At 46.4% G+C, this 25215-nt stretch overlaps 1 protein-coding gene across 1 annotated transcript in view; it reads right to left on the bottom strand.

Annotated features, from left to right (window-relative positions):
- LOC8029933 overlaps positions 1–24681 on the bottom strand; it is an 87465-nt gene extending 62784 nt beyond the window's left edge. Inside the window, exons 1-3 of the mRNA XM_040211285.2 lie at positions 24669–24681; positions 24432–24581; positions 10217–10501 (exon numbers count right to left, since the gene is read on the bottom strand). Of these exons, the coding sequence (XP_040067219.2) occupies positions 10217–10501; positions 24432–24581; positions 24669–24681 (448 nt within the window). The remainder of the gene's footprint in view (positions 1–10216; positions 10502–24431; positions 24582–24668) is intronic.
- Positions 24682–25215: the final 534 nt, after the last annotated feature.

Here is a 25215-nt window from a genome sequence, read left to right on the forward strand (position 1 = left end):
GGGCATGTGGACCGAGTAGGAAGAGTCGCTGACTGCTTTGCTCAGCTGCGTGCATGTGCAACTTGCGACACCAAGTAGACCGCTTCTCCTTCCAGATGGCGTCACAGGTACCCGAGACCGAGCGCACCGCTGGTTAGCATTCTTAAATATGGGGGCTTGTGACAATTTTATACGAGGCAATTTCTGGAACACAATGAGTAGCTCAGATGTGGACCACGGAATATTGAAATTTTTAAGGGATACTTACAAATACAACGTGGTACGAGTAACATGGGAAGGAAAGAGAACAAAGCCTCTAGAGATCAAACGAGGTCCTAGATAGGGATGCCCTTTGTCACCATTGTTGCTCATGTTGTATCTCCAAGAAATTAAGAAAAAGATGGAAAAAAAAATCTTGGGTTGACCTTTCATATGACAGGCATGGTCAAAAAATCAAACAATCATTACCAGGTCTGATGAAAGACGATGACATGGTTCTAATGGCCGATAGCAACACAGAGCTTAGGACTTAGGTCCTAAGTGGATATATGTAGCGCAAACACACGTTAGACTTAGAATTCAGTAGTGACAGATAAACGGTCACGATGTTTAATTATGACGAATTTGCAGAGCTAAAGATTCAAGGATTAGAGGGTAAGCGACTCTATAAATGAGCATATAGTGGCATGGATTACCGAGGGTATAGAATACCTCAATGAACATGTAAAATGTGTAACTGGTAAGGGCAATGGAAATGCAGCTGTAATGAAAAATAGAGCAGTGTGCAACTCTACCAGATATGAGGTGGTGGAGGAGATCTAGAAAGAAGCTATTGTTCCGAGCATGACCTTTTAATAATGCAGTTTTGTACACAAAACTGGACGACCACACCAAGGCTAGAAATAAAACAACGTGCAGTAGGCATATTGGCTCTGGGAGCACAAGGTAAAACACTAAACTAAGGTGTACCGGGCAATATAGGATGGTCCTCATTCGAGTGCAGGAAAGCTATCAATAAGATAAATTTTGAGAATAGGCTAAGATAAATATCCAGAACGGTGTTCACAAAAAGTTCTTAGTTATTTACTCATGAAATTTCGTCGATACAAAATAGAGAAGGTGGACTAGTAAGCTTTGATTTCTTTATATGGGCAATAGCGGGGGGCAGTTGAGAAAATATAAGGTCAAGAAGAGAGTTAAAGATGCTGAGAGGGAAACATGGGGAGCACGCATGCAGATTGAATGGGCCTTGGAAATTTATAGATCGTTAAATGACAGTATCAAGGAGCCTATCTTCGACAATTCAAAGTGGAGCTCGTTGTTGTTCGAGGCGAAGACAGGTGTGTTACGGACTAAGCCGTATAGACATAGATATAAGGAAATAAATACGGTGTGCGCGGTTTGTAGAAAGGACGCGGACACGGCTGAGAACTTGATACTTTTCTGTAACGGGCTTCACGCTGTAGTAGCTGCGGAGGTGACTAATTTAACAAATGCACTGGGATTTTTGGAGAGTGATGGAAAAAGAGACATGGGGAATGTGGAAATAACGAAGAAGAGATTATTTGACTGGTGGCATAGGGTGAGGGAAGGGTGAATATTTCTTAATTCTTTCCGGGCGACCCGTAGGGCTGAAAATGTGGGCATCCGGTTGCATAGAGGCACCCCCGTCTTACGGATCACATGTAGCAGGGGTGGCCAGACTGCGGTGCTTTGCGGGTCCAAGTGCTACTCGGGGCTACCTGGTAAGCGTGCCCCTTTTCTCCTCCTGTGTCCCCAAACAATAATTGTTCTAGAAAAAGAAAAAAAAAACATAGTCTTTGCAGACCTTTGCTACGCTATGTACGTATAGCTGGACTTTTTTTTGACACATAGACAAATCTAATGACCCTTTTTCCTTTATTGTTCAAGGAAGAATTTCGAACCGTGTACTCATAACGGGCGTAAGGGGCAGTGCCTGGCCAGCGAACCGTGCATTCATTTTTACTTAGCAGTTGAAGGAACATTCTGTTTCTTGGTGTTGTTCGCTGTAGCCGACAATTATACTTGTCCCTCTGGAAAGGAATGTTTTCTCTATATTGTTTCTTGTTAAAAATAACCCCCTCCCCCCAGCACAAACACACACATTTTGTCGTTTTCCTGCGGCACTTTGAATTTTTGTAGTTTTGTCTGCTGCTCTAATCCTAAGCCAATTTGGCTGCCCCTGTTAAACAGCATTTAAAAATAAATATCTTACTATATAAGTCTATGTAAAATAAATGTTAAACAAAAAAACAAAAAAAAAACTGACCAGGTGACGCAAGTCGACCCCCCGATTCCATGGGTTCAGCCTCATTCATCCATCCATCCAGGGGATAATAGGCATTGACAGGGTTAAACGGCAGGCAGAAGCTTTTGTAGACCCCGCCCTTCGCTTGACAATTGAATCAAAACACTTTTACTTCCTGCGCACGAGCATTCTTTGATCTGATCAATATGCCCATTGAAATTCACGCAACGGGAAACTCCCATCGTTATGAAGGCGATAACACTAAACATGAAATAATGGCACGTTCGTGCGAGTGGAGCATACGACGCCTGTATTCACCTTTGCTATCGATTGCTCATCACGAATGCAACGTTCAACAAACGTAAACGAACTGTCAAGGTTGTCCCCTGGTGCCTACGTGAAGCGGGAAATGCGACAAAATATGTGTGTCCTTTCAGCATTGTCTGTATCGATTGCATTTTATGACTAAAACGTACACCGCTCCATAATGTTGTCCCCGTGTGTTTGTGTTCTATAATTTATTAGCTTGTATTGACTGCACTCCGCTTTATATTATTTAAAGAGACAACAACATGGGGCCTCAGTCTGCCTGTAGTAGGCTTATGCAATCAAAACGCAAGCGTGCTTCTCCTGAAGTGCTTCTCCTGGGCTAGAAGCTTCTAGTCCAGGAAACTAGAAGCTTCTATTGGTTGCTGAGCGAAACAGTTAAGGGCGATTCACAGATTTGCGCCAAGTCCAGCCGAGCGCGACTGCAACGGGTTGCTACGTACGGGTAGCTATGGCCACAGCTGCCTCTGCTCCAACGAAACCGGTTTTTACCCCGTTTTGTTGGGGTCGACGCAGCTGTTGCCATAGCAACACTCGAACTTGGTCGAACTCACGCAAGTTTGTGAACCACGCTTTGAAGGGACACCAACAGGGTATTTATGCTCGCCAAGGTTTTTATTTGTATATGGCATATAAGAGCCCAACTGCCCAGAACACAATTTACGGCCTGAAATTCGTTTTCTTTCCGCCCTAAAACCACCGATAGAGTACTGGCATAGCCTCCTCTATACGGAGAAAGCCTGGCACATCGACGACGGAGCCATAGAGAGCGCGGCCGCAGGAAAAAGGAGAGGAGGAGCGCGCCGAACGGTGACCAATATGGTAGCGCAGAGCAGAAAGGGCAGACCTAGACAGCGAGCGCTTGAGTCATGGGCGGCCGCTCCCCGAACCACGCTTGTTTTTGTGTTTTCGTCACCGTCGTTTTTGTACTCCGGGAGAAACGGGCGCGGCGATTCGAAAGGGCGCAGGGAGAAACGGGAAAGGGTAGACGTTGAGTTTCTCCTCTCCACGATAGCGACAAGAAAAGAGAGAGAGAAAAAAAAAAAGATTGTTTCTGCGTTTGGCCGCTCGCTCTTTTGTGGCGCTAGCGGACAAGGTTCTCTCCGCTCCCGTTTCTCCGCCCCTCCTTTCCCATTTACGGCGGCCGTCTTTTCACACGACGCGCCAGGCTTTCTCCGTATAGAGGAGGCTATGGTACTGGCTATTCTAAGTAGCGCTCGTTCTTTTTTCCGTGGTCTCGAGCCGTGTGCTGTTGTTTAGACACAACCACAAAAGATAAGCAAAGTCGTGAGCCATCAAAGGCACTCACTCATTTCTAAAATAGACCGAAAATAGGACATCATTTTTTTTTGCGGTTTGTAAAACGTTGCAAATAAAATAATAATAATAATAAAAAAAAAAAAAGCTGCACAACCACGTGATTTTTTTTCCAACTCTCCCCTTCTCGACATTTCTTCTTCCTCCCCAGTTCAGTTTCGGTTTCGGTTTCTAGCAGTTGCGTTATTTTTTTTTTTTACTTTAGTAAAAATAGACGTGACGCTGTAGAAACATATTGATTGGGTAGGCTTCTGACACCATAAGAATTCATCTAACAAAAATAATACATTTTTTAGGTGCTTGTGTTTCTTTAAGTTCAATAAAGAATGCTGGTGTATCAGATTGCGGCGGCACGTTTTCCAAGTAACACTCTAAGTTGCTGTAATTGGTCCTACGTCTGGGGCGCGTCTTCGACTGTTATGTTTTGTTTATGCAAACTCGGGGGAAGTTTGTTTTATATCTTTGCTGTACGGGTGAAAATTTGCCACTTGCCGCTGCTGTGATTTTTTTTTTTTGTAGAATTTATTTCTTGGCATTATTTTCCGCGCCATGCCAATGTAGGCTTAACGCTAAATATATGGATGTATTATAAGCATAATTTTTATTTGCATCCTTGAAGAGTTATTGTAGGGTTTCTGTGAGGCAGAAGAGAAAGGCAGAAGGCCGTACGCGTGTGCGTCTGCTGCCCCCCCCCCCCTCCCCCACGAAGCAAAAACAGCTTCCACTAACAAATCCGACACTACACACGCTCCAAGAAACACTCGGCCCCGGAGACAAGAGAACATTTTTCAAGCTCAGACACTGAATTTGAGGCTAGTCTCTCACCGGCGTCCCTGCGAACACTAACCGAGTGGAGTGAAATTTCGATACGGCGTAGCCTGCGTAGTCGCCATTTCCGACACTGCTTTCGGCTAAATTCTCGTTTTTTCCAGGCGGTTTTTACATTTCATATTGTATGCATTTTCTCAACTGCATTAAAAAAAAAACTTTTAACCACTATTTAAAAAATGGTTCTAGGTACGCGAGCGAAAGAGCAAATGCGACTATACTGTACTTTTTTTTTTAGCGATAAGTTTTGTCGGCGCCGCCCGCTCAGCCGTGTGCCAAACGAAAAAGCGCTTAGTTTTCAAAAAAAAAAAAAAAAAAACATTTACAACAGAAGATATCCAGAAGACATGCATATTTCACGCGCACAAATGAAGTGTTTACCGATGGACAGGACTCGGCCATACAATTTATCATTCGAACAATATATTGCACAAACCACATGGTGCAGCGTTATTAAAAAGGGATTTATGCAAGAAAGATCTCAAATAGCACAACACTCTAGTGTCGACGACAGCCACCTCTTCAAGACGAAAAGGACTTCGTCTTAGGGCACGTTTTGGTGAGAGCTTCCATTGTTCACACCAGGCAAAAAAAAAAAAAAAACGGACGCTGCTGACTATTGAGGGACTGGTTTCACCCAGAGCCATTTATACTGAGAGAGTTTGGCCGATGGGCGGAGCTTGTTGGCCGCTAGAACAAGCGGATTTCGCGATAACACAATATGGCGTCACTTCTTTGTCTTGTTCATTCCTGAGAAATCGCGTAGAGTTCCTATGAGTCAGAGCCACAATATGGCGGACGGAAGTAGTCATCCCCCGGTTGTCAGACTACGCTGCTTTGGTTGTCAGACTGTCAAAATCTCCTTAAGAAGGCCAAACTCTCTCAGTATAAACGGCTCTGGTTTCACCCATTCCCCACTCCGACCTGGACAACTATTTTTGACGATGCGTGGGAAGGAATCTACGCAGATCATATCTGGAGGTGGAAAGGACAGCTGTCATTGTTTGCAAAATCGCGTTCGACGTCCCTCCCTCCCTAGGTGACCCGTGATCGCCGAGCAAACACAACTGAACGGCATGCGCCGTGTCAGTCCTATTTATTCCACTCAAACATAACCCGAAAAATTTACGCAACATCTATAAGAAAAAACAAACCGAAAACTTTCAAAAAGAGGCCAGAAAGGTTGGAATGCAAAAGCACAAAACACAGGTGGAGATTCGCAATGAGCAGGTTTCTACAGTCAGAAGGAGAGTCCGAAAATTGCTAGCTAATAGGGGCCGTGAGAATCGCACCAGCTGCATCATCATCCGCAACATGGCGCCGGCCTAGGAGCGTTTTTTAAAATGGTGTATTGACAGTTTCACTCACAGAGGGCGAGGCAGAATTGGTAGATGGTTAACGGCACGCGTTCTTCCCTTCTGAGCTGTGCAAAGCGTGGAAAGACCCCGGATGTGGGCCTTGGATGCACGCGATGCCAGACAATCGCTTGCTTCGCCCGCAAATTTCCGCTCAGTTTTTTTTTTTTTTAGATTTAATTAAAGCTACTGGATTCAGGGATAACCCCACTCGGTCATCAGGGCACGAATCCCGGAGAAAAGCTTACCGGAGAAAAGCTCACCGGAGAAAAGCTCACCGCAAAACCGGCGGATGCGGAGAAAAGCTCACCGGCCATTGGGCGTATGCGGAGAAAAGCTCACCGCTTTTTTTTTCTTCGTTTTATATGGAGGCTGTTGGATCATGCGTAACATATATCAATTTATTCTCATTAAAATTCGTCAGCTTTGTAAAAAAGGAAATGTCATTTTTTGTATTATTTGTAAGCTTATTGGATATGTTGCTCCCAAATAAATAATTGCGTGCAAGTGTTTTCTGTGGCTTACTCTCATGGCAACGAAAGACTAAATGAAAACTTTGTGAACTTGACGAAGAGGAACAAGTTTGAAAACTTAATAATGTCTGCCTAAAACCTAAAAATCAAAACTGTAGATGCCGAAAATCCGAAAGTGCATGCGCAACAACGCAGCGCCTGAAATTCTCTTTGAAGCTTTTGTTAACCTTTGAAAACAAGATAAAACAGTGAGCGCGATATCGAGGTTTCTTTCTTCCACGGACATGACGTTTTCTAGCCGTTCGAGCTGGTGTTTCGACACGTTGCCTTTTGTGTGACAGTGACCTTCTACGGTGAGCCACGCATTACCTTCCGAGCTGCACACTGGCACCGTTGTTACTCGTGACCTACATAAGAAGTGGTCCTCTGTAAGGTAGCGAATAGGAAGAGTTGGTAAACGTTATACATGATGAAAACCGCTCAAACTTCGACGACGGAGTGACGACAACAAACACGACGGGACGAAGCTGTTCTCGCAACTAAAGTTTGGGTTAGTTAAATTAACAGAAAGAAAACTGCGTAGACAGATTGATTACATCTACTAACACCTACTTATCTATTAGGCGCTGCACAATATTTGGAGCTGAAACGGTTCACCACACCGCTATTCATATTACCTTGCGAAGCACAAACCACTTTATTTGACAGAGCTACCGACGGCGCACTGTCATTTTTTCAATAAATTGACGTCTTTTTTACTGGTGTACGATGTACTGATTTTATACCTGCGGCTTGATTATATACAAAATGGATGATTACTAATTTCTGAGGAATTAGTAAATATGCCCAATGAACTTCAAGAACATTACAGAAAAAGGGCATATTTTTAACGAAGTGACGAATGCGAATTGTGTTAAACTGCCACGTTTGACGCAGAATTCTCTGAGTTAATAAATCGGTGAGCTTTTCACCGCGTCCACTCAAAGGCCGGTGAACTTTTCTCCGCATCTGCCTGGTTTTTCGGTGAGCTTTTCTCCGGTGAGCTTATCTCCGGTGAGCTTTTATCCGGTGAGCTTTTCTCCGCCGCCCTCAGGGCACAACAGCTCGGATGTAGGTTGTGCGAAGAACCAGAGAAAGCGTAAAATATTCACAAGGGACCTGTACCGTTCACGGAATGCGGCAAGGCGACTGCGGCTGCATTGCTTTCAAGTTTCTTCGCTTCCCTCATAACCAGGACCTCCGACGGTAGTGGTTTGCTTCAATATAGAGAAAAAAATTTGGCCCTTTGCCAAATTCTCGAGTGTGCTCACAGCATTTAGTGACTGGAGAGTGCTCCGAGTTCGATGCTGTACCTTCGATCAACATGAGTTACAATCGCAACTACGCAAGTTAAGTACACCCTCCTTCGAGATATGCTATTTCAGTTTGTAAAGTTCCTTGTTGTGGGGGACATAAAACGACAAAAGACTTTCTCAATCTGCTTCACCTACAAGCACGAAGAACCTCGAGGAAACCTCAAATTCATTCGCAGTTAACTGATGCAAAAGTCGTGAGTACTCACCTACAATTTTGATCGCTGGTGCTTTTGATGGCGCCGCGTTCGCTGCCGCGGTTGCACGCATCGCCGCACCGGTGGAAGCAATATCACCGATCACGAAATAGGCACAGCGTGTTTAAAAACGCGAACCCATCCTAACAACTTAAGACCCACCGTGTGGCAAATATTACTAGCGTTTTACTGCACCCAATACGTCAGCGGCGCCCAGGAGAGTGCTTTCGCCCAGTTCAGCGCGGCCGTTCAGCCTAACGCCCGAGAGATGGCGCCACGGAATTCAAGGCCACGATAAAAGCGGTACATGTATATTGCAATCTAAAACACACACTCGGTGATACGCTTAAGGCACGAACACGCGAAAATGCCCGGCACAGAAGCGCGCAGTCCTCCCGGTCATCGGTAATGGGGGAGCGTAGATTCAAGGGCGGTAAAAAAAAAGGCCTCCATCGCATCTGGGAGAAAGGTCAGGAGGTGGCGTGGTGTGCAGGCCCGCAGCTACTGGGGGTTGTCCGGAGCGCTTGCTGATGCGAAGGATAGATACAGGCTTGTAGGGTATTCATTACAAGTAATCAAATCACTTTTAATCAATTACAATTTGGGCAATTTTGAAATAATTTGATTACTTTTATCAAAGAGAAATCGCAAAAGTAATCTGAATATCTTAAAAGTATAAATTACTTGTAACCGTCACTCTTTACCCCCTCCTGTTTCCGATGAAGCCTGCTGTTTGTACAAGTTTCCCGCCAAGGAATCTTCAAACCAAGCCTCCGACGGGAGGACGGTCTAGCAACGTTGGTGTATTGAGAACGTTTAGGCTAGGCGGCGCAAGCAACCCTCCGTTACAAAGGGTATAGCCATCAACCGCCATACATTCATAGTAGTCTGTAATTCCGGGATTCTCATTCAAGAATGGACAGTACAAAATGTTTCAAGCCAACTAAAAAATATGCCGATTTGAAAATTTGAAGTCAACAGAAAAGTAACGGTTATTTTTTTTCTTCAAGTAACGGCAAATTACTATTATCTTTCAAGTACTGAAGTAATCTAATTGATTACTTCTTAACCTAAAGTGATTGTAATCCTTTACTTTTTTCGAGCAACGCGTACAATACAGGATAGAGTTTAGGTAAGTGTTCTGCAGCGAACCATCGAGGAGAAGGCACAGCGAGCCTCAGGCGCGCTACGACCCGCCAATGGTCCATTGATTGCCAATAGAGACGCCCCACTCGATACTGGTAAGACAGGAAGCGTCAAGCGGCGCCCGCGTACGTGACATATAAGTTGTTTCGTCGCTTCAGGGTGAATGTCTCGTTTTTATTTTCTTGGTTTCGTCATTTTAACGCGGCATTTTTTTTTTTTTTTTTTTATTGTGGATACACATTTTTGATGTTTGGTTCGTCCCGGTCCTGCGTTTTTCTTCTCTTGTTTCAATTGAATGTTATGTTTGTCTGGGTTTGCTGAATGACGTGACCGGGGAGCGGGCTGTCGCCTCTTGTCAAGTATGCCTATATCTTTCGTGTCGTCCTTTCGTGCAACAGTTCCACCCGTCGGATTTGTGACAAAAATTTTATTTTAATTTTGAAACTTGTCCCGATGTACCAACAAAAAAAAATGTCAGGAGAGCCGACTTGTCATGTAGTCGGACGTTAAAAACCTGGCTGTTTTTTTTTTTTTTTTTTGCAGAAATTCTGGCAATAGGGCGAGCGAACGCGAGGGTAAACATTATCCCGACATCTCACCTCACGTCTGCTTTGGATTACTTACACTAAAACGTTTATATGTTATAGGATTAGATTAGAGTCACTGAATAGCTAAAAAGGGGTGAGTATTCAGTGATACTCGTTTCCGTTGACCGTTTGGCTGCAGATTGACCAACAGCAGAAGAGGCGCTGCCGCATGCCCTCCTATTCTGTGCCATCGCCAAAATTGCGTCAGACAATATCATGGCCCTTCTACGGCGTTAGTCGGAAATCGAGGGACCACTTTTGAAGCCATAATAAACACACCAGACGGTGACGCGCTCCTGCTATCTAGGCCTGTTCACTCACAATAAAACCGAACGATGCACACGAACGGACACGCATACGCGCCAATTGTAGTGTAGGCTGCTTACTGTGCTGGCCATGGTTCACACCGCAGATGACTGGGACGGCGCCGTTGCTGTCCTGGCCGGTGACGGCGAAGCTGTCGTGAGTGCATCCACCCGAATGGCCGAAGACGTCCGGCCCCACGATGTCAAAGCGTTCCAGATCCAGCTTGAGCTGACACACCCGGACGTGTGTCCCCGTACGCACCACCACGCTACAGTGTCCCCCATTCGGGACAGTGCCACCAATCCAGGTGGGGTCCACGAAGTAGCTGTTGTTGAAAGTTATCGTCTGTCCGCACGTACGGGCCACTGCGGAGACAAAAAGAGGTGATCGGTGACTGAGTGTGTTAGCGTACCGCACCTCCCTGCACGATGCGCGAAATATCACACTATAGGGAAAAAGAAGGGCTTACGTGGGTGCTTACAGCCCTTTCCAGTCAGATACACCACCTGTATCGGCTCTAAGAATGTGCGAGTGCCCATCTTACGTGTCCTTGTCTCCGAAAGGAATCGACGGGAACGGAAGGGGCGTACTTGTGCAAACCACCCAGACTGGACAGGGGACTTGCAGTACCCTCCTCGTTCACCAAGGAGAGACTGCATGTGGGGATTTCTCGGGGATATGGGGAGGGGGGGGGGGGCTGCCCGTTTTGTTTTGTTTGTTTTGGGGAGAGTCAATTTCAGTCAGTCGAGGTACAGGCTTGCCTGGAACAGTTTGCCGTGTTATTCCTCACTCAACGAGCGCATCCACATGCGCTCGTTGAGTGATGTATCATGATAGCAGTTTTCCTCCGTAGCATGAGACCGATGCAGGCTCCAAGATGGTATGTTCCGACGGCAAATAGGCTGTTACTGTTGTGATTGCAACATTGACGGCTTAGATGTTATTAAAAGAAGTTCGAAGTTCCCTCCGTGTTTGTGTTGTCGATATTAAAGCGGTTAAAGATAACTGTTTCAGACTAAAACGTTGGCACCTTTTTTGTGGGGGGGGGGGGGGGGGGAAAGGGGGGGGGGAAGGGGAGGGGTTTTTATTTATTTTCGGGTCTGCAAAGCCTAAACTTTATAAACCTAACATCAAGCCAAAAGGGAAGATTGGTGGCCGAGTGGGCTAGCGCCCACCAGCTCGTAGCACGTTGAGTGAAAGCTCGCTTTGCAGAACCCAGGGATTTTGGGATTAATCCCCACCCCTTGCCCGTCTCTTACTGGATGAGCATCGTACTGGCGTGCAGTCGTGTATCACTAGGGCCTGATGCACGTTAAATACCCCAGGCTAGTGGTTGTACTTCACAGGCTAAATTGCTCATCTACAGCTGGGAGACTCGTCGCCCGTTGAGTCAGACCAATTTTTAGGCTGTATAAACATACACACCACTCATTTATTTGTTTTTTCTAGCGAAAAACCCAACTTTGTATTGCGGTGACCACTCTTACCGCGGCGTCAAAAAACGGGCTCTTTACATCCCATATGTAGGCCAGGGCCGCTAAACTCGTCGACCAGAAAGTTGGAGCCGAAGTTAGCGGAGCGTGGTGATCGAACTCTCGCGACGATGGCGTCACGAGGGGCGAGATGTCAATCATCCAAACTCTCTCGGTGCTGAAATTCAAGCGAGATTGAGAAACACAAAGTCACCGCGAGCTTCATCAGAGCGGGCAACTAACGCCATCAGACGAGCCCAATTTAATGGCGGCACTGATGAGGTAACCCCGGCGTGTCCCTACATCCTTACGTCACGTTAAAGTTTTGCTGTCTCGATTGTCCCTAGGCGGCCCGTCAATACTCTGAAATTTCTCGTCGCAAGATCTTCATTTGCGGAAGTTATCGGTGACGGCAAAGTGTCGTTTCACAACTTCGGGGAGGAGTTATATGAAACCAAAATCTCCGCTTCGAAATCTTGCGAAGATTGAACTTAGTGATATTGTGGAGGCGCGCGCGGTGAACGCGTTTTTAGAGCTCATATTCCGCCACTGTCAACAAAGTTACCGTGGCCACCGAGAGGCGGTGTGGGTAATGCCGTCGGTAGTGTTTGAGACATGAGGAGGCGATGGTGGTTGGCGAGAAAAGAAGCCCCATTTTCCCCCGCAATTTGGGAGGGGGGGGATTCGACTTACCTGCTTAGAGGTGTTCCGACTGACTCGTTGCTCTGGGGCAGAAAGCGCGAGTGCGTCCGGAAGACTTACTCAAGAGGCGACCATGCTATGTTGGCTGCACCATCCGTGTGGCGCTGTTATGTTCGATTTTGCACGTGCTACGTTCGAGTACAAGCATCTGTCAGCATCTGCAGATGCGCGGTAACAAATCGTCCAAAAAAAAAAAAAAGTTATCAGTTCGTGGCCAAAGCGCATCATTAAACGTTCCTTTCATCCTTGCTTTCTTTGACTGCTTCCACGAGCACGTATGTTTCACTTTACGTGATAGCGAAGCCGACCCTACTCGCAAAAGCACCTCCTCCTGAACAATGCTCGCACTTCACGAGCGCGCGTGCTTGGCAGGGACGCCAAAAGCTCGCAGCTCGCTCTTGTAGCCTCTGCTACGCTGGCACTACACAGTGGCTGCCACTTAGAATGAAACGGAGCTTAAAAAACTGTAGTGCGAAAGCGTATTGACCCATGTTCAAAACGCGAGCCAAATATACCATTTTGCTCGCCTGGAGCGCTGCTCAAAACTTGAGAGCTACGGGCCTATTGAGAAATGACGAGGCACAGAGCCCCAGCGGGCAACTTTCCAACTTATAATTTTGTCCTTTTTCTCACCTAAGCATGCTTAAAGCGCGAGCTAGCTGTTTTGAATGAAGCCTCGGCGGCTACAGGAGAGCTCGTACAGTGAGCGCTACAATCAAGACAGTCAAGACTAGCCGCTAGCGCTTGCACAGCATTCGCAGTTAGTCCATGCTAAGGTGACACGAAGTATGGGGGTTCTAGAATTAATAAGGTTCGACGTTCCATGAACTCAAGAGCGGCCATGCCAGGCCAACGCGAGAGGCTCGTGTTATGGTTCGTAGTGTGCAGGCGCGTACAGTGACTTCCTTTTATACTTCCCATCCTTGATGTCAGGCTCAGAATTATCAGCCGTGAACAGCGAATTCTATGGTGCGTGTTCAAATTTACGGTGACAAGTTTGATATACTAAAGAAGCTTGGAGTCATCGTATTCCTAAAACACTCCCGCCAATATATTGGCAACCTGACATTACTCTTATTTACACGTACTAGAGTGCGTTGGATAAGAGTTCACATAGAAACAATAAAACACTGAAATGGACACAAAAAAAGCACTCGCAGTTCTTAAAAAAAAAATCTGGAAAAGAAATGAGAGTGTCTGTCCGTCCGTTTCAGTGTTTTATTCTTTCTGTGTGAACCATTGCTCTTGTTTCTGTTGATGAAAGCAGAATTAATCGCAGTTTGACTAATCATGGAAAGCTAACCACTCCGACGTTCTCGGTAGCCTACGTGGCAATAGTCGGTGATTAGAAAAATAAATCAGTAAAATGATTTTATCCCGTCGATGGGGTACAATTGCCCAGAGGCGAAATCCGCCCGTAGGAGGGCAGCGCTGCTCGGCTGGTTCTGACCTAGCCACGCCGGGCTACACCAAATGCTAAACTTTGATCATATCCAAAACCCCGAGGGAAAAGAAAGGAACGACGGGGATACAGTGTTCTAGAGGAGGTAGTGGCAAGAGCGGCGCCCGCTTACAATGGCAGCGTAAAGACGGTCAAAATAGATAGCCGCGAGTCGCACTCGAGTTCCGAGCCCTATAGGAGAATTCGTGGAAGATGGCAGATGTGCGATGAGCGAAGAAGAAGACAAAGCTGAGGCGGTACGCTTCTCCCGAAGGTAACACCGCAGCAGTTTTTTTTTGTTTTTTTTTGTGGTGTAGTGGTGGGGAATCTTCACCATTCGTTGCCGTCTCGGTCATGAGTGCAAGGAACAAGACGGACACTCACTGCTTTGCGCCCGGATGCAAGTCGGGCTACCCGGTCAACAATGGCAGCCGGAGCACCAGTGGTCGTAAGCCGTCGCTGTTTCGCGCGCCAAAGGAGCCGTCGCGCAGACTACAATAGGAAAAAATCTTCATCGAGAAGATAAACGCCTCGCCGAGACATCAGTGGTGTGCGAGACACATTATGAACCGCATTTTATCCTTTGGGACTATGTGCACATTGTCAATGGCGAAGAGGTTAGGATTCTGTGCAGCAATATATCATGACTATTTTGTAGTCTATTTGCGTAGTACGGGGGGGGGGGGGGGGTTTGCTGGATATCTGTCATATGCTTGCTGTGTATGTCAATGAAGTGCATTACCAGTTCTGAGAGGTCATGAAGTAGTGAGTTGAGAGTAAATTTTTTTTTTCATATTAGGGGTTGTTGAACTTTGTGTTCATGTTCTATTTTAATGCTTCATGTACTCGCAATTGAGGTATTTTTTTCTTCATAGACTGCCTTCCACAACACGCAATTTGCTATATGTTCGCCAGCTGCAGTGGCACCTTGGCTGTTACCTAACGCGCTCGACCTTCCAGCTTACACAACCCTGGTCCCCGCATCAGCAACACGATGACAAAAAACAATATACCAGTTTATTGTTCCCCTCGCCATCAAAAAAGGGAGAGATTTATCCAGATTAATTAGTCTATTTTTCCTTGTTATATCAGTATCGTGTGGTTTCGTTCGCAGCTGTTAAGCGCGCAGCCCAAGTAATTGTCGTGATAATTCGGATTGACCACACAGAGAGAGACAGAACAGCACCAGCGAGCTGGGTTAAGCACGCGCCCCCAACTGGCTGCCCCCTCTCGGAGTTTTACTGAAACGCATAAACGTGGTTATTACCACATCACCCTTTCTCTACAATGGGCTTGAAACTAGTTTCTGAATCTCTGGGGCCGAGTGATTCGTCACCCAGCTCTAGTGAGAGTGTAGGGCTCCTCTTTCCTTGTGCCGGAATCGATGACAGATTCTTCCGGAACGAGAGCCGTAGCTGGACCTCCCTCTGGGTCGAGTACCTGTTCCGATGTCGGAGTAGATTCTTCAGGACCGAGAGCCATAGGTGGACCTCCCTCTGGGTCGAGTACCTGTTCCGATGTCGGTTCTTTGTCCTTAACGCACGGGGTCTGGACATTCTCGCCTGGATTGATCATTTGTTCGCATATCGTTTCTTTGTCTCCATTGTATCCGGTTTGAGCACTCTTTCTCGGTGTTTCTGCTGTGACTAAATGGTAGGTATTCCGGATGAGTTGTCTAGACGGTGTCTCCACCACGAAGGATCTCGGGTTGTTCGTTTTCCTCACAATCTGCCCCGGCGTGCCAGGGTCTCTGACCCAAACAGAGCCACCGATGGACTGCTCCTTGTGGCAGCTTGCTCCGTGCCGTTGATTCTATCCTTGGGCCTGCCTTCTTTTCTCTTCCTTATCTTTTCTTCGGAAATCCGCGTGGTTTGGCATTTTAGGGGTTAACATGGATGGCAACATAGGCAAAGTTGTACGTAGTTGCCGTCCCATGAGTAGTTGAGTTGGACTATATCCGCAGGGGCCTGGTGTAGTTCTGTAGATCAGAAGTGCCAGCTCTGGGTCTTCGGCCTTTTTCAGGATGTCTTTGGCAACTTTTACCATGCGTTCTGCTTCCCCGTTACTCTTGGGATAGTGTGGGCTGCTTTTAATGTGGCGAATCTGGTACGTTCTTGTGAATTCGTCAAAACTCTTGGACGCGAACTGCGGTCCGTTGTCGGACCTGAACACCTCCGGTATCCCATGGCGGGCAAACACAGGCTTTAGGTCCGCCACAATCGCTTCCGATGTTGTTTGCTTCAGCAGACACACTTCTATAAATCCGGAGTAGTAATCTACAACTACAAGGTAGTGCTTGCCGTTCAATTCAAAGAGGTCGGCTGCAACACGTTGCCATGGATAGTCGGGGAGCTCCGATGCTATCATATGTTCCACTTTTGGGATGCGCTCTTGGATGCAGCTTGTGCAGTTGGTAACCACCTCTTGCAACTGAGTGCTGAGTCCTGGCCACCACACTGACATTTTTGCTCGTTCTCTGCACTTGGACACTCCTTGGTGCCCTGCATGCAATTGGCACAGCACTTTCTCTCTCAATAACTTCGGGATTACTAACCGATTGTCTTTCACGAGGAGATCGCTCTGTACCATGAGGCTGTCTTTATTCCTGAAGTAAGGAGCGATCTCAGGTGGGATGTCCGTCTTGTGGGGCCAGCCCTTTGCACAGTACTCTCTCAACTTGCAACATACAGGATCTTGACTCTGAGCAGTGCGTATTTCGTCCAGATAGTGACTCGTAGCCGGCAGGAAGCTTGTCACAAGCTGGACGTACGCCTCTAACTCCTCTTCCATCTTCTCAGGGGGCTCTACTGGGGATCTCGAGAGAGCATCTGCCGTCCATAAATCCTTCCCGGGTACATGTTCTATGGAGTAGCTGAAACGCATGAGTCTGAGCTTGAACCTCTGGATTCTTGCAAAAATGGTATTCAACTCTCGGTCACCCAATAACGCAATTAGGGGTTTGTGGTCCGTTTGCACATGAAACTTGGTTCCTATCAGGAACTTTTCAAAGCGTTCGCATGCCCAAGTGACCGCATAAGCCTCCTTTTCTATTTGCGCGTACCTTCCTTCCGTCTCACTCAGTCCTTTGGATGCAAAAGCGACCGGGCTCACCAGTCCTTGTCGATCCTTCTGCAACAGCACTGCGCCTAGCCCATACGCCGAGGCGTCTGCCGACACTATCAGCTGCTGTCGGGGATCATAGATTGTCAGCGTTGTAGCTTCCGTGATGTCTCGCTTCACCTGGTCGAATGCTCCTTGCTGCTGGGCGTCCCAGTTCCATTCTGCGTCCTTTCTGAGAAGATCTCGGCTGGGTTTTAGCTTCTCCGACAAGTTGGGTATAAACCGTCCAACCTGGTTAGCCATGCCGATAAACTGACGAACTTTAGTAACGGTGTCCGGTGCCCGGAAGTCCATGATTGCCTTCACTCTTTCGGGGTCTGGCTGGATCCCTTCCGCACTCAGGATGTGTCCCAACAACTTCAAAGATGTTTTTGCGAACTCGCACATGTCGTTAAGTGTGATTCCCGCAGCATTCAGTCTCGAAAGGACCTCCTCCAGCCTCTCGTTGTGTTCTTTAAGATCTCTTCCCGTGATCAAAATGTCATCCATGTGACACAACACTCCAGGTATCGCCTCAAGAACTTGATTCATACGTCTTTGGAAGTGCTCAGGCGCCGAGGAGATGCCAAAGGGGAGCCTCTGGAAACAGAACCTGCCAAAATGGGTTATAAAAGTTGTGAGCAGCTGTGAGTCTTCAGCCAATTTCACTTGCCAGAAACCCGCTTTGGCATCCAACTTCGAAAAAACCTTTGCGCCAGCGAGACGCCCCAGTGTTTCTTCTACCGACGGGAGCACAAGCTTCTCCCTTTCGATGCACTTGTTGAGGTTTGTCAGGTCAACACAAATCCTGACTTCCCCACTTGATTTGGGGATCACCACCATAGCTGAGCACCAGGGAGTTGGGTCTACGACTTTCCTAATAATGCCGTCTTTCTCCATCTCCGTCAGCTGAGCCTTGACCTTATCCAACAAAGCCAAGGGCACTCTCCGTGACGTGTTTACTGACACTGGGCTTGCACCTGCCTCGAGTTTGATGTGGTAGTCACCTTTCATTTCCCCGAGACCCTTGAACATTCCTGGGAACTTTTCTTTGTACTTGGCACCTGGGTCTACTGTAACCGCTTGCAGCAGCTGTACAATCTTTAGACCCGTACTCGCCCGACGGCCCAACAGAGGTTCTTCCAGCCCTTGGATAACTTACATCTCATCTCGGACGCTGTTGTTTCCACAGCTTAGGGTGGCTTGAACCTTTCCCAACACCTCCAGTGGCTGTCCGCCGGCACCGTAGAGTTTCACTGCAGTGGGTCGTACTGCACTCACATCTCTAACAGCCCTCAGTGGCACCGCATTTACATCTGCCCCGGTGTCAATTTTGAACGTGATTGGCTTTCCATTGACGCTGAGCTCTTTTTTCCATGCTGATGCACTGCTACCTCCTTGAGTGCGCCCAGTGACCATCTTTCCAGTAAAGGTTCATTATTTTCTGTGGTGACTTCTCGTCAGTCTTGTACACGTTACTAAAAAAAAGTAATCGATTACAATTAATATTACTCTTGGCTAAAAAGTATTCGATTAGATTACTTGATTACTCGACGGCAAAAGTAATTAGACATTACTTAAAGAAGTAATCGTTACTTTTCCGATTACTTTATTGTGTGAAGACACATCTTTAGCGCTCATAACAATGAACTACTTCCAACCTATATTTTACATTTGCACAAGTATTGAAGAAGAAAACCTGGCTCCCTCTTCGTGGTCGTTGCACCTTCACAATGCGGACACAAGCATAAAATTTGTCTAAAGACGTTTAATGATTTGGGAGTTCGCCAGTGTGTGTGTGTGTGTGTTTGGGGGGGGGGGGGGAAGCGGAGGGGGTTCTTGATCTTGTTAAGCTTGAGCAAGGGTTGTCGCTCAAAGTTTGCGTCGCTCATTTTATTATTCACATGTGGATGAGCTCGCATGTTATACAAAAGAGCAGCAGCTTTAGGATTTGAAACGGATCTTGTGTAGTATTCATTAGCGGAAGAGATCGCCCCGGCCACTTCTCAACTCGAAACATTGCTTGTCACAAAGACCCCGTAGGGAAAATATGGAAATATTTCAACTGCCTTTGTTATATTTTGCATCCGCTTTAGGATTTTTGCGGTTCTGGTTCTCCTACGGGCAGCGAGTAGGTACCCTAAGCAGGATTTTTTTATTGATTTTTTTTATTTCTGTGTGTGTTTGCGTGAAAGGGCTAGTTTGAACGAAGGACTCACAAGGCTACATTCTGCTTCCTCAAACTTTGCCCCGAAGGGCCTTCATCACGCACTGTGGCTTCCCTGGGGCATCCCACTCCCAGTCCCAGCTCGAAAAAAACAAAAAAAAAACAAAAAAAAAAAACGGACATTCCACAGAAACTGTACATAGAAAGAGATTGACCTCGTTTCCTACAGCTCCGCAGAAATCTTTCTTTTTTCCGTTTGAAACAAAAAACAAAAAAAAACAAATTTTATTTATGTAATTTCATAAAAAAAGGCGTGTGCCCGAAAAGGGGGGGGGGGTCCCGTGGACAAATTGTAACGGTTACAAGTAATTTTATTACTTCAAAAAGTAATCAGATTACTCTTGTGATTACTACCTAATAAAAGTAACCAACTGATTACAAAATTACTCCAAAAAGTAATCGATTACAAGTAATTTGATTTTTTGTAATGCTTACGGTACAAGTCTGCTTCTCGTAGAGTTTTCTTGTAGCACATATTTTGCCAGTGGCCTTTCTTGCCACATGAGTGACATTTGGACGTGGATGCCGGGCAGTTGCTCTTTTCATGAAAGCTTTGTCCGCCGCACTTCCCGCAACCGTGTAGCGGGCTCTTCCACCCCGCAGTCTCGTTTGTTTGGTCTCCGGAACTGGAGCGGCCTTTACTCGACGTTTTCCGGAGGGCGTCGACAGACAGTTCTTCTGCTTGGTTCTCCTGGCGCACGACAGCCTGCTGCCTTCGTACGGCTTCCGTTTGTCTCGCCTTTTGTAACGCCTTCTCCAGGGTGAGTTCGGGATCAGTTTGTAACGTCTCTGACAGCTTCCCGTCCTGTAAGCCGACCACCAGGCGGTCGCGCACCAATTCTTCTTTGAGTGCTCCGTACCCGCAGTTGGCCACCAGTCTGTGTAGGGACGTCACGAAGGCCTCGACGGTCTCGCCAGGTTCTTGCTTGTGCTGATGAAACCTCGCTCGCTCGTAAATAACGTTTCTTTTTCCGATGCAATGATTTTGGAATACTTCCAGCACCTTTTCGAAGTCCACTTTGTCTTCTTCCGTCAGCGTTGTTGAGGCGAGTATGTCCTCGGCATCTCCCCTTAGGCAGTAGATTAGAGCGTCTACTTGAGCTGCTCCTTCTTCCTTCATGAGTCGCGAGACCCTTCTGTACCTGAGGAAACGACTGGACCAGGCCGTCCACTCCTCTGGGCGTTGAAAATCGAACGCCGTCGGTGGCGCGAAACCGAAGGCTGGCCTGGGGTGCTATGTTGCGCTTTTTGGACTCCCAGGAGACTAGGGAGAGGGAAGTGACGTCAACGACACAGCAAACGCAGATTGGGTGTTGATTTCGTTTTCTTCTTTCAACATCCAATCTGCGTTTGCTCTAGTCGTTGACGTCACTTCCCTCTTCCAAGTCTCCTGGGAGTCCAAAAAGCGCAACATAGCCCCCCTGGTTTCCCGATGCTCGCCCGCCGCCATCTTGACCGGTTGCGGTTAAGTGTTCTCAGCTAGGCTTAGCTCTTGGCCTCTGACGTACCCGGACTACCCGACCGTTTTCTTTCTTCCCGGTCGGACGCCTCTTCTGCTGTGACCGCCGCTCGTCACGCCTGCCCTTTTCACTGCTGTGGCCGCTCGCATCCCACTTCTGACACCATGTCGTGATAATTCGAATTGACCACACAGAGGGAGACAGAACAGCACCAGCGAGCTGGGTTAAGCACGCGCCCCCAACTGGCTGCCCCCTCTCGGGGTTTTATTGAAATGCATAAACGTGATTATTACCACAGTAATAGCGTTGCTGAACGACCTGCCAATACTGGGAAGGGGGGGAGGGTCGATATTAATCAAATGATCTCCATCAAAAACACGCGAATAATGAAAGCAGAGGATAGCAAACACTCTAGGGGTATTAGTCCAAAGGAAAACCTACAATTTTTCACATTAGCAATTGTTCGGCTTCGCTAAAGGCTGCGGTCGAACCACAGTAGTACACGTCGAGCAGCGCCGACGACGAAGCTGACGGGGGCACGTTCCTAGGGCTCAGAACAGCAGGGCTACGGTGTCATCTACACGCAAAAGCTCCACGCTGCAGCCGCGGCTCTTGCCACTACAACTCTCTAAAACACTGTAACAGGGACGTTTCCATTAAATTCCGCTTTATCGGCGGGAAATAGCAATGATATCAGACTGTCAACTTTAACGGTGTTGATTTCAGTATGCAATGACTTTAAGCCTGCGCCGTGCCTGTGGGTATATGGCAGCTGGTAATCTGTGTTGTGACGTCAAAGGTATGAACCACAGCCGTCTCCGTGCGCTCTCTCGTGATGCTCTTGTACGGCGACTACGGAGTGGTATGGATTTTCCGCCCCTTCAATTGAAAAAAAACGTAACGAAGATAAACGGATCTGCGGGTTTGTGAGAAATGACAACAAAGCGGCGTTCTTATGGCCACTTCCCCCGCTGCGTCATAACGAAAAAAGAATCTTTGTGTTCCACGAGTTTAGCGACCGAGCTATATTTTGTACGCCCAGTGTCCACCGCTACCGGAAGCTGCCAACGGGCGGCACGGAACGGGCCAATCGGGGTCAAAAACGGACTCCGATTTCCGGCTCGCTTTTGTCTCTTTGCTCCTTGCAGTGAGTATGGCGCCGACGAATACCTAGCAGCGAGTCGTAGAATAGTTCCGCCGCGCGAACTTCGCCGTAAATAACTACTCCGTGATGTCCGACGTTAAGTATAGTGTGCAGGCTGTATAGAGCATATAGAAGCGTGCAATCCACGGGAAGCTGGGATGCCCATTTCAGGTGAAAGAGTTTTGGACAACCAAAGATGCAAGCTCAAGTAACTCAACGGTCACGCGTTTCAGGTGCAGCATTGTAGCGAGAGTCAAATGGATCTAACCCACTCTAAATAAATTTCAAGAATCAGTTTTCCGTGCTTCGACCTTCTAATTTAGCACGAAGGTACGTCTTAGTGGTCATTTTGTTCTTGTAAATAAAGAAACAAAAAAACCTTTTCTCAATTCGAAGTTACAACTAAAAGCCATAATTTCCTATAGACCACTTTGGAGTTATGACTGTTTGTGACAGTGTAAGAGAAGTTCTGCGTATTTTTGTGACGTTGGATTTTGATGAAAACAACAAACGGGGTGAATATAATATTTTTTTTTCGTCAAATACAATGCCCCAATAGCCCACAGAAACACCTTTTCACGTTTCATCTCATAGGTATTAACTCCGTGCTGAACTACCAAAAAGGTATCTTATTTGTAACTTATTAAGATAATATTTTGCTTCGATATTTTTGCCAAAAAAAAATGACCCCTAACAATACGTTTGCACTAAATTACAGTGTCGGAGCTTACGAAACCGATATTTCATATTTATTTGAAGCGTATTGGATCCAGTCGAGCAAATATCGTAGAGTCGGCCCACATCAAAACAGAGCGACACTTCAATTGTTAGCAATATATTGTCACAGAGGTATGCGAAGAGACGATAAATAATGAACTGAAAGGAAAGGTTTAATCGGAGAACTTGTGCCAACCAAAATAAAGAACGAGCGTCGAGACTGCAGAAAAGCGGGCGGCGATTTGACGAAGTAACAGAAAGCGAGAGCGGGACTGACTGCACAAGGTCGCGGGCAGCTCCTTATCTCGTGTGCCTCGGCATCGCGAAAATTGGGCCCAGAATGTTTGAACATCGAGCGTTCGGGGTGAGAATGATCACGCACTTTCGAGAACAAGAAACTAGGGCGAAAAATGTAAAATTTACGGCCCGAGTAAGAATAAACGCGAATCATCTAGAACACAGCAATCGGGCGCTGCTTGTTCGGTCCTGCGCGCGGCCATATGATAACATAGAACTGGACAGGTCGAAGGCTTCAACATTACTGAAGTATATCCAGGTTTCTAACTTGGCATGTTTTTAGTCACTGATAAGCCCTCTTTGAATGTTTGAGACAGGGAGGACTACGAGCTTCTGTCTGGAATGGAACGGTATCAGTAATTGGACACCACTCAGTTTCCATTAATAGCCTCCAGTTTTATAATCATCATTGCCGCCTCCTTCCTCTAAACAGCCCGAAACATATCAATAGCTTGAAGGTTATACTTATTTGGATTAGCTTCGATTGCTACCCAAAAATACATAAAAATTGGTTCTCTTTGTACTGCACGTGAAGTACAAGATTTGAAGGACGCTGTGATCCAGATCGCCGAAAGCGAACAAAGGGTAGGAATATTGAGACGCAGAAGAAATTTCTCATGAAGAAAAGGAACTGAGGGCAAAATGAAGTTCAGGATTGCATACTTCATCTGCAGCTCTGAGGCAAAAGCAGCAAAGAAATCACTATGAACCTGCGGGGTCCCAAATGAATTGATTACAGTCGCCATAAAGCAGAACCCTGGAAACAAGCGCAATAGACCAGCATTCATTTTTTTACGTTCCACTTAACAATTTATTGGACTGAGGTACTACAGTAAATGTTTCTTTTTATTGGGATATACGGTAATTTCTAATGGTTAATAATTACTTTATGACAAGGTTAATAAAAGGTTATGACAAGGTTAATTTCTAATGGTTAATAATAACTTTATGTCTAATGAGTGCTTCAGATTATCCGCACAAGCCTGAGCATAGATAATATGTCTTGCTTCTTTTTAGTTCTCTTCTGGCTTGTAGTACCCTGAAGTTCGGCATTCCTTCCTGACGGCGCTGTAGTTTTGTGTGACGGCAAGGGAATCCAACTCATATATAGTTAAGGTAGAAGATCTCAGCCTGGGTGCATTGGATATTGTAATCACAGTATGTCTGCGGTTTTGCATGTAATGGGTTTTCAATATACAGCACGTACCAGGAACACTGCGGTCACTGAGTGTGATGAAAAGACTGATTCGATTGCACTTCACGGATCTGACAGCCATGAGCCTGATCATTGTGACAAAGGTCACGTACTGTAAAAAAAAATGCATGATATCTTCGCTTGCTTGGGACATACATGTTTTATAATTTTTTTTTTTTTGCTTTGCCTTCACGAGTGTGCGGCTCATATTTAGAAATTTGCATTACTATTTTCTTTAGGGGGACAAGAAACTAATCGTTTGGCTTTATAATTTACTTTTTCTGCTGACGATGGTGAATTTCGTAAGCACAGGAACAGCTACAAAGTGCTTGAGATTTGAGCCCAAGAGCTTGTGCTTCCAAAACTTCCAGGATCGTCTTCTCGTTCTGACGTTGGTGACGTCATTCCTCCAAGCGCTACGGCCTTGATTCTGGATGGTGTTGAGGTGGCTCGGGTTTAAGGAGGAGAGGGGTGTACCCTCCTCTGCGGGAGTTCCACAACTGAGTTGATCTACTAACGTTGGTGCGAGCTGTTCACTTACCCTGGCAGCAGACGCCGTATCCCTGGGCGCAGGAACCCAACACGCGCCCGGCGTAGAGACTGCACTCGGCGCTGGTAAAGCAGACCCCCCGGAGTCCGTCGCCCACGTCGCACGGCTCGTTGGAAAACTGGACCCAGTTGAAAAACCCCACTGCGAACAATGCAAAAAAAAAAAAAGCAAAAAAAAGGGCAAAAAGAAGATCGTTTGTTTTTTATCACGTAAAAAACATTTATTCACCATGTACTAGCATTGTGGAGGCTGGGGGAAAAGTTCTGTCAAAGCAGATTGAATGGTCCAGCCCCCTCACATGCACATAGCAGTGGTGAACGAACAAAAATAAATAAATAAATATTCTGTGCCCAAGTTGTTCATGTATATATTATACAATAAATCCCTTGCTAAAATAAAGTAAAACAAAAGTTTAATAAACGAAATTGAGCATTCTTTGAATTAAAGCGAAATATAACTTTATAATGATTTTGCGATTGGCAGTTTCATGATTCTGGGAAAATGGGTTGACAAAACTGAAGGAGAACAGCTGGAAGGGTTTTAGACAGGTGCCACATGCGTCGGTAGAACCTAGGTTTGTTTGGATAATAATGAGGGAGCCTTTTGATTCACGTTTGGACACAATAGTGATGTAAATAATCAGTCGTTTCTTTTTTTTTTAATATTACGTTTAAGTTTAGCGCTTGTCCCGGGTCCACCTTTATCGTCTTTGCAATTTGTGCGCTGTTTCAAGTTGAAAGCAATACATTATTCGTTAGTTTCTTCGGTCTAAAAA

This window comes from Ixodes scapularis, unplaced genomic scaffold (genome assembly GCF_016920785.2).
Source record: "Ixodes scapularis isolate PalLabHiFi unplaced genomic scaffold, ASM1692078v2 PGA_scaffold4__175_contigs__length_147842914, whole genome shotgun sequence".
Classification (NCBI taxonomy): Eukaryota; Metazoa; Arthropoda; class Arachnida; order Ixodida; family Ixodidae; genus Ixodes; species Ixodes scapularis.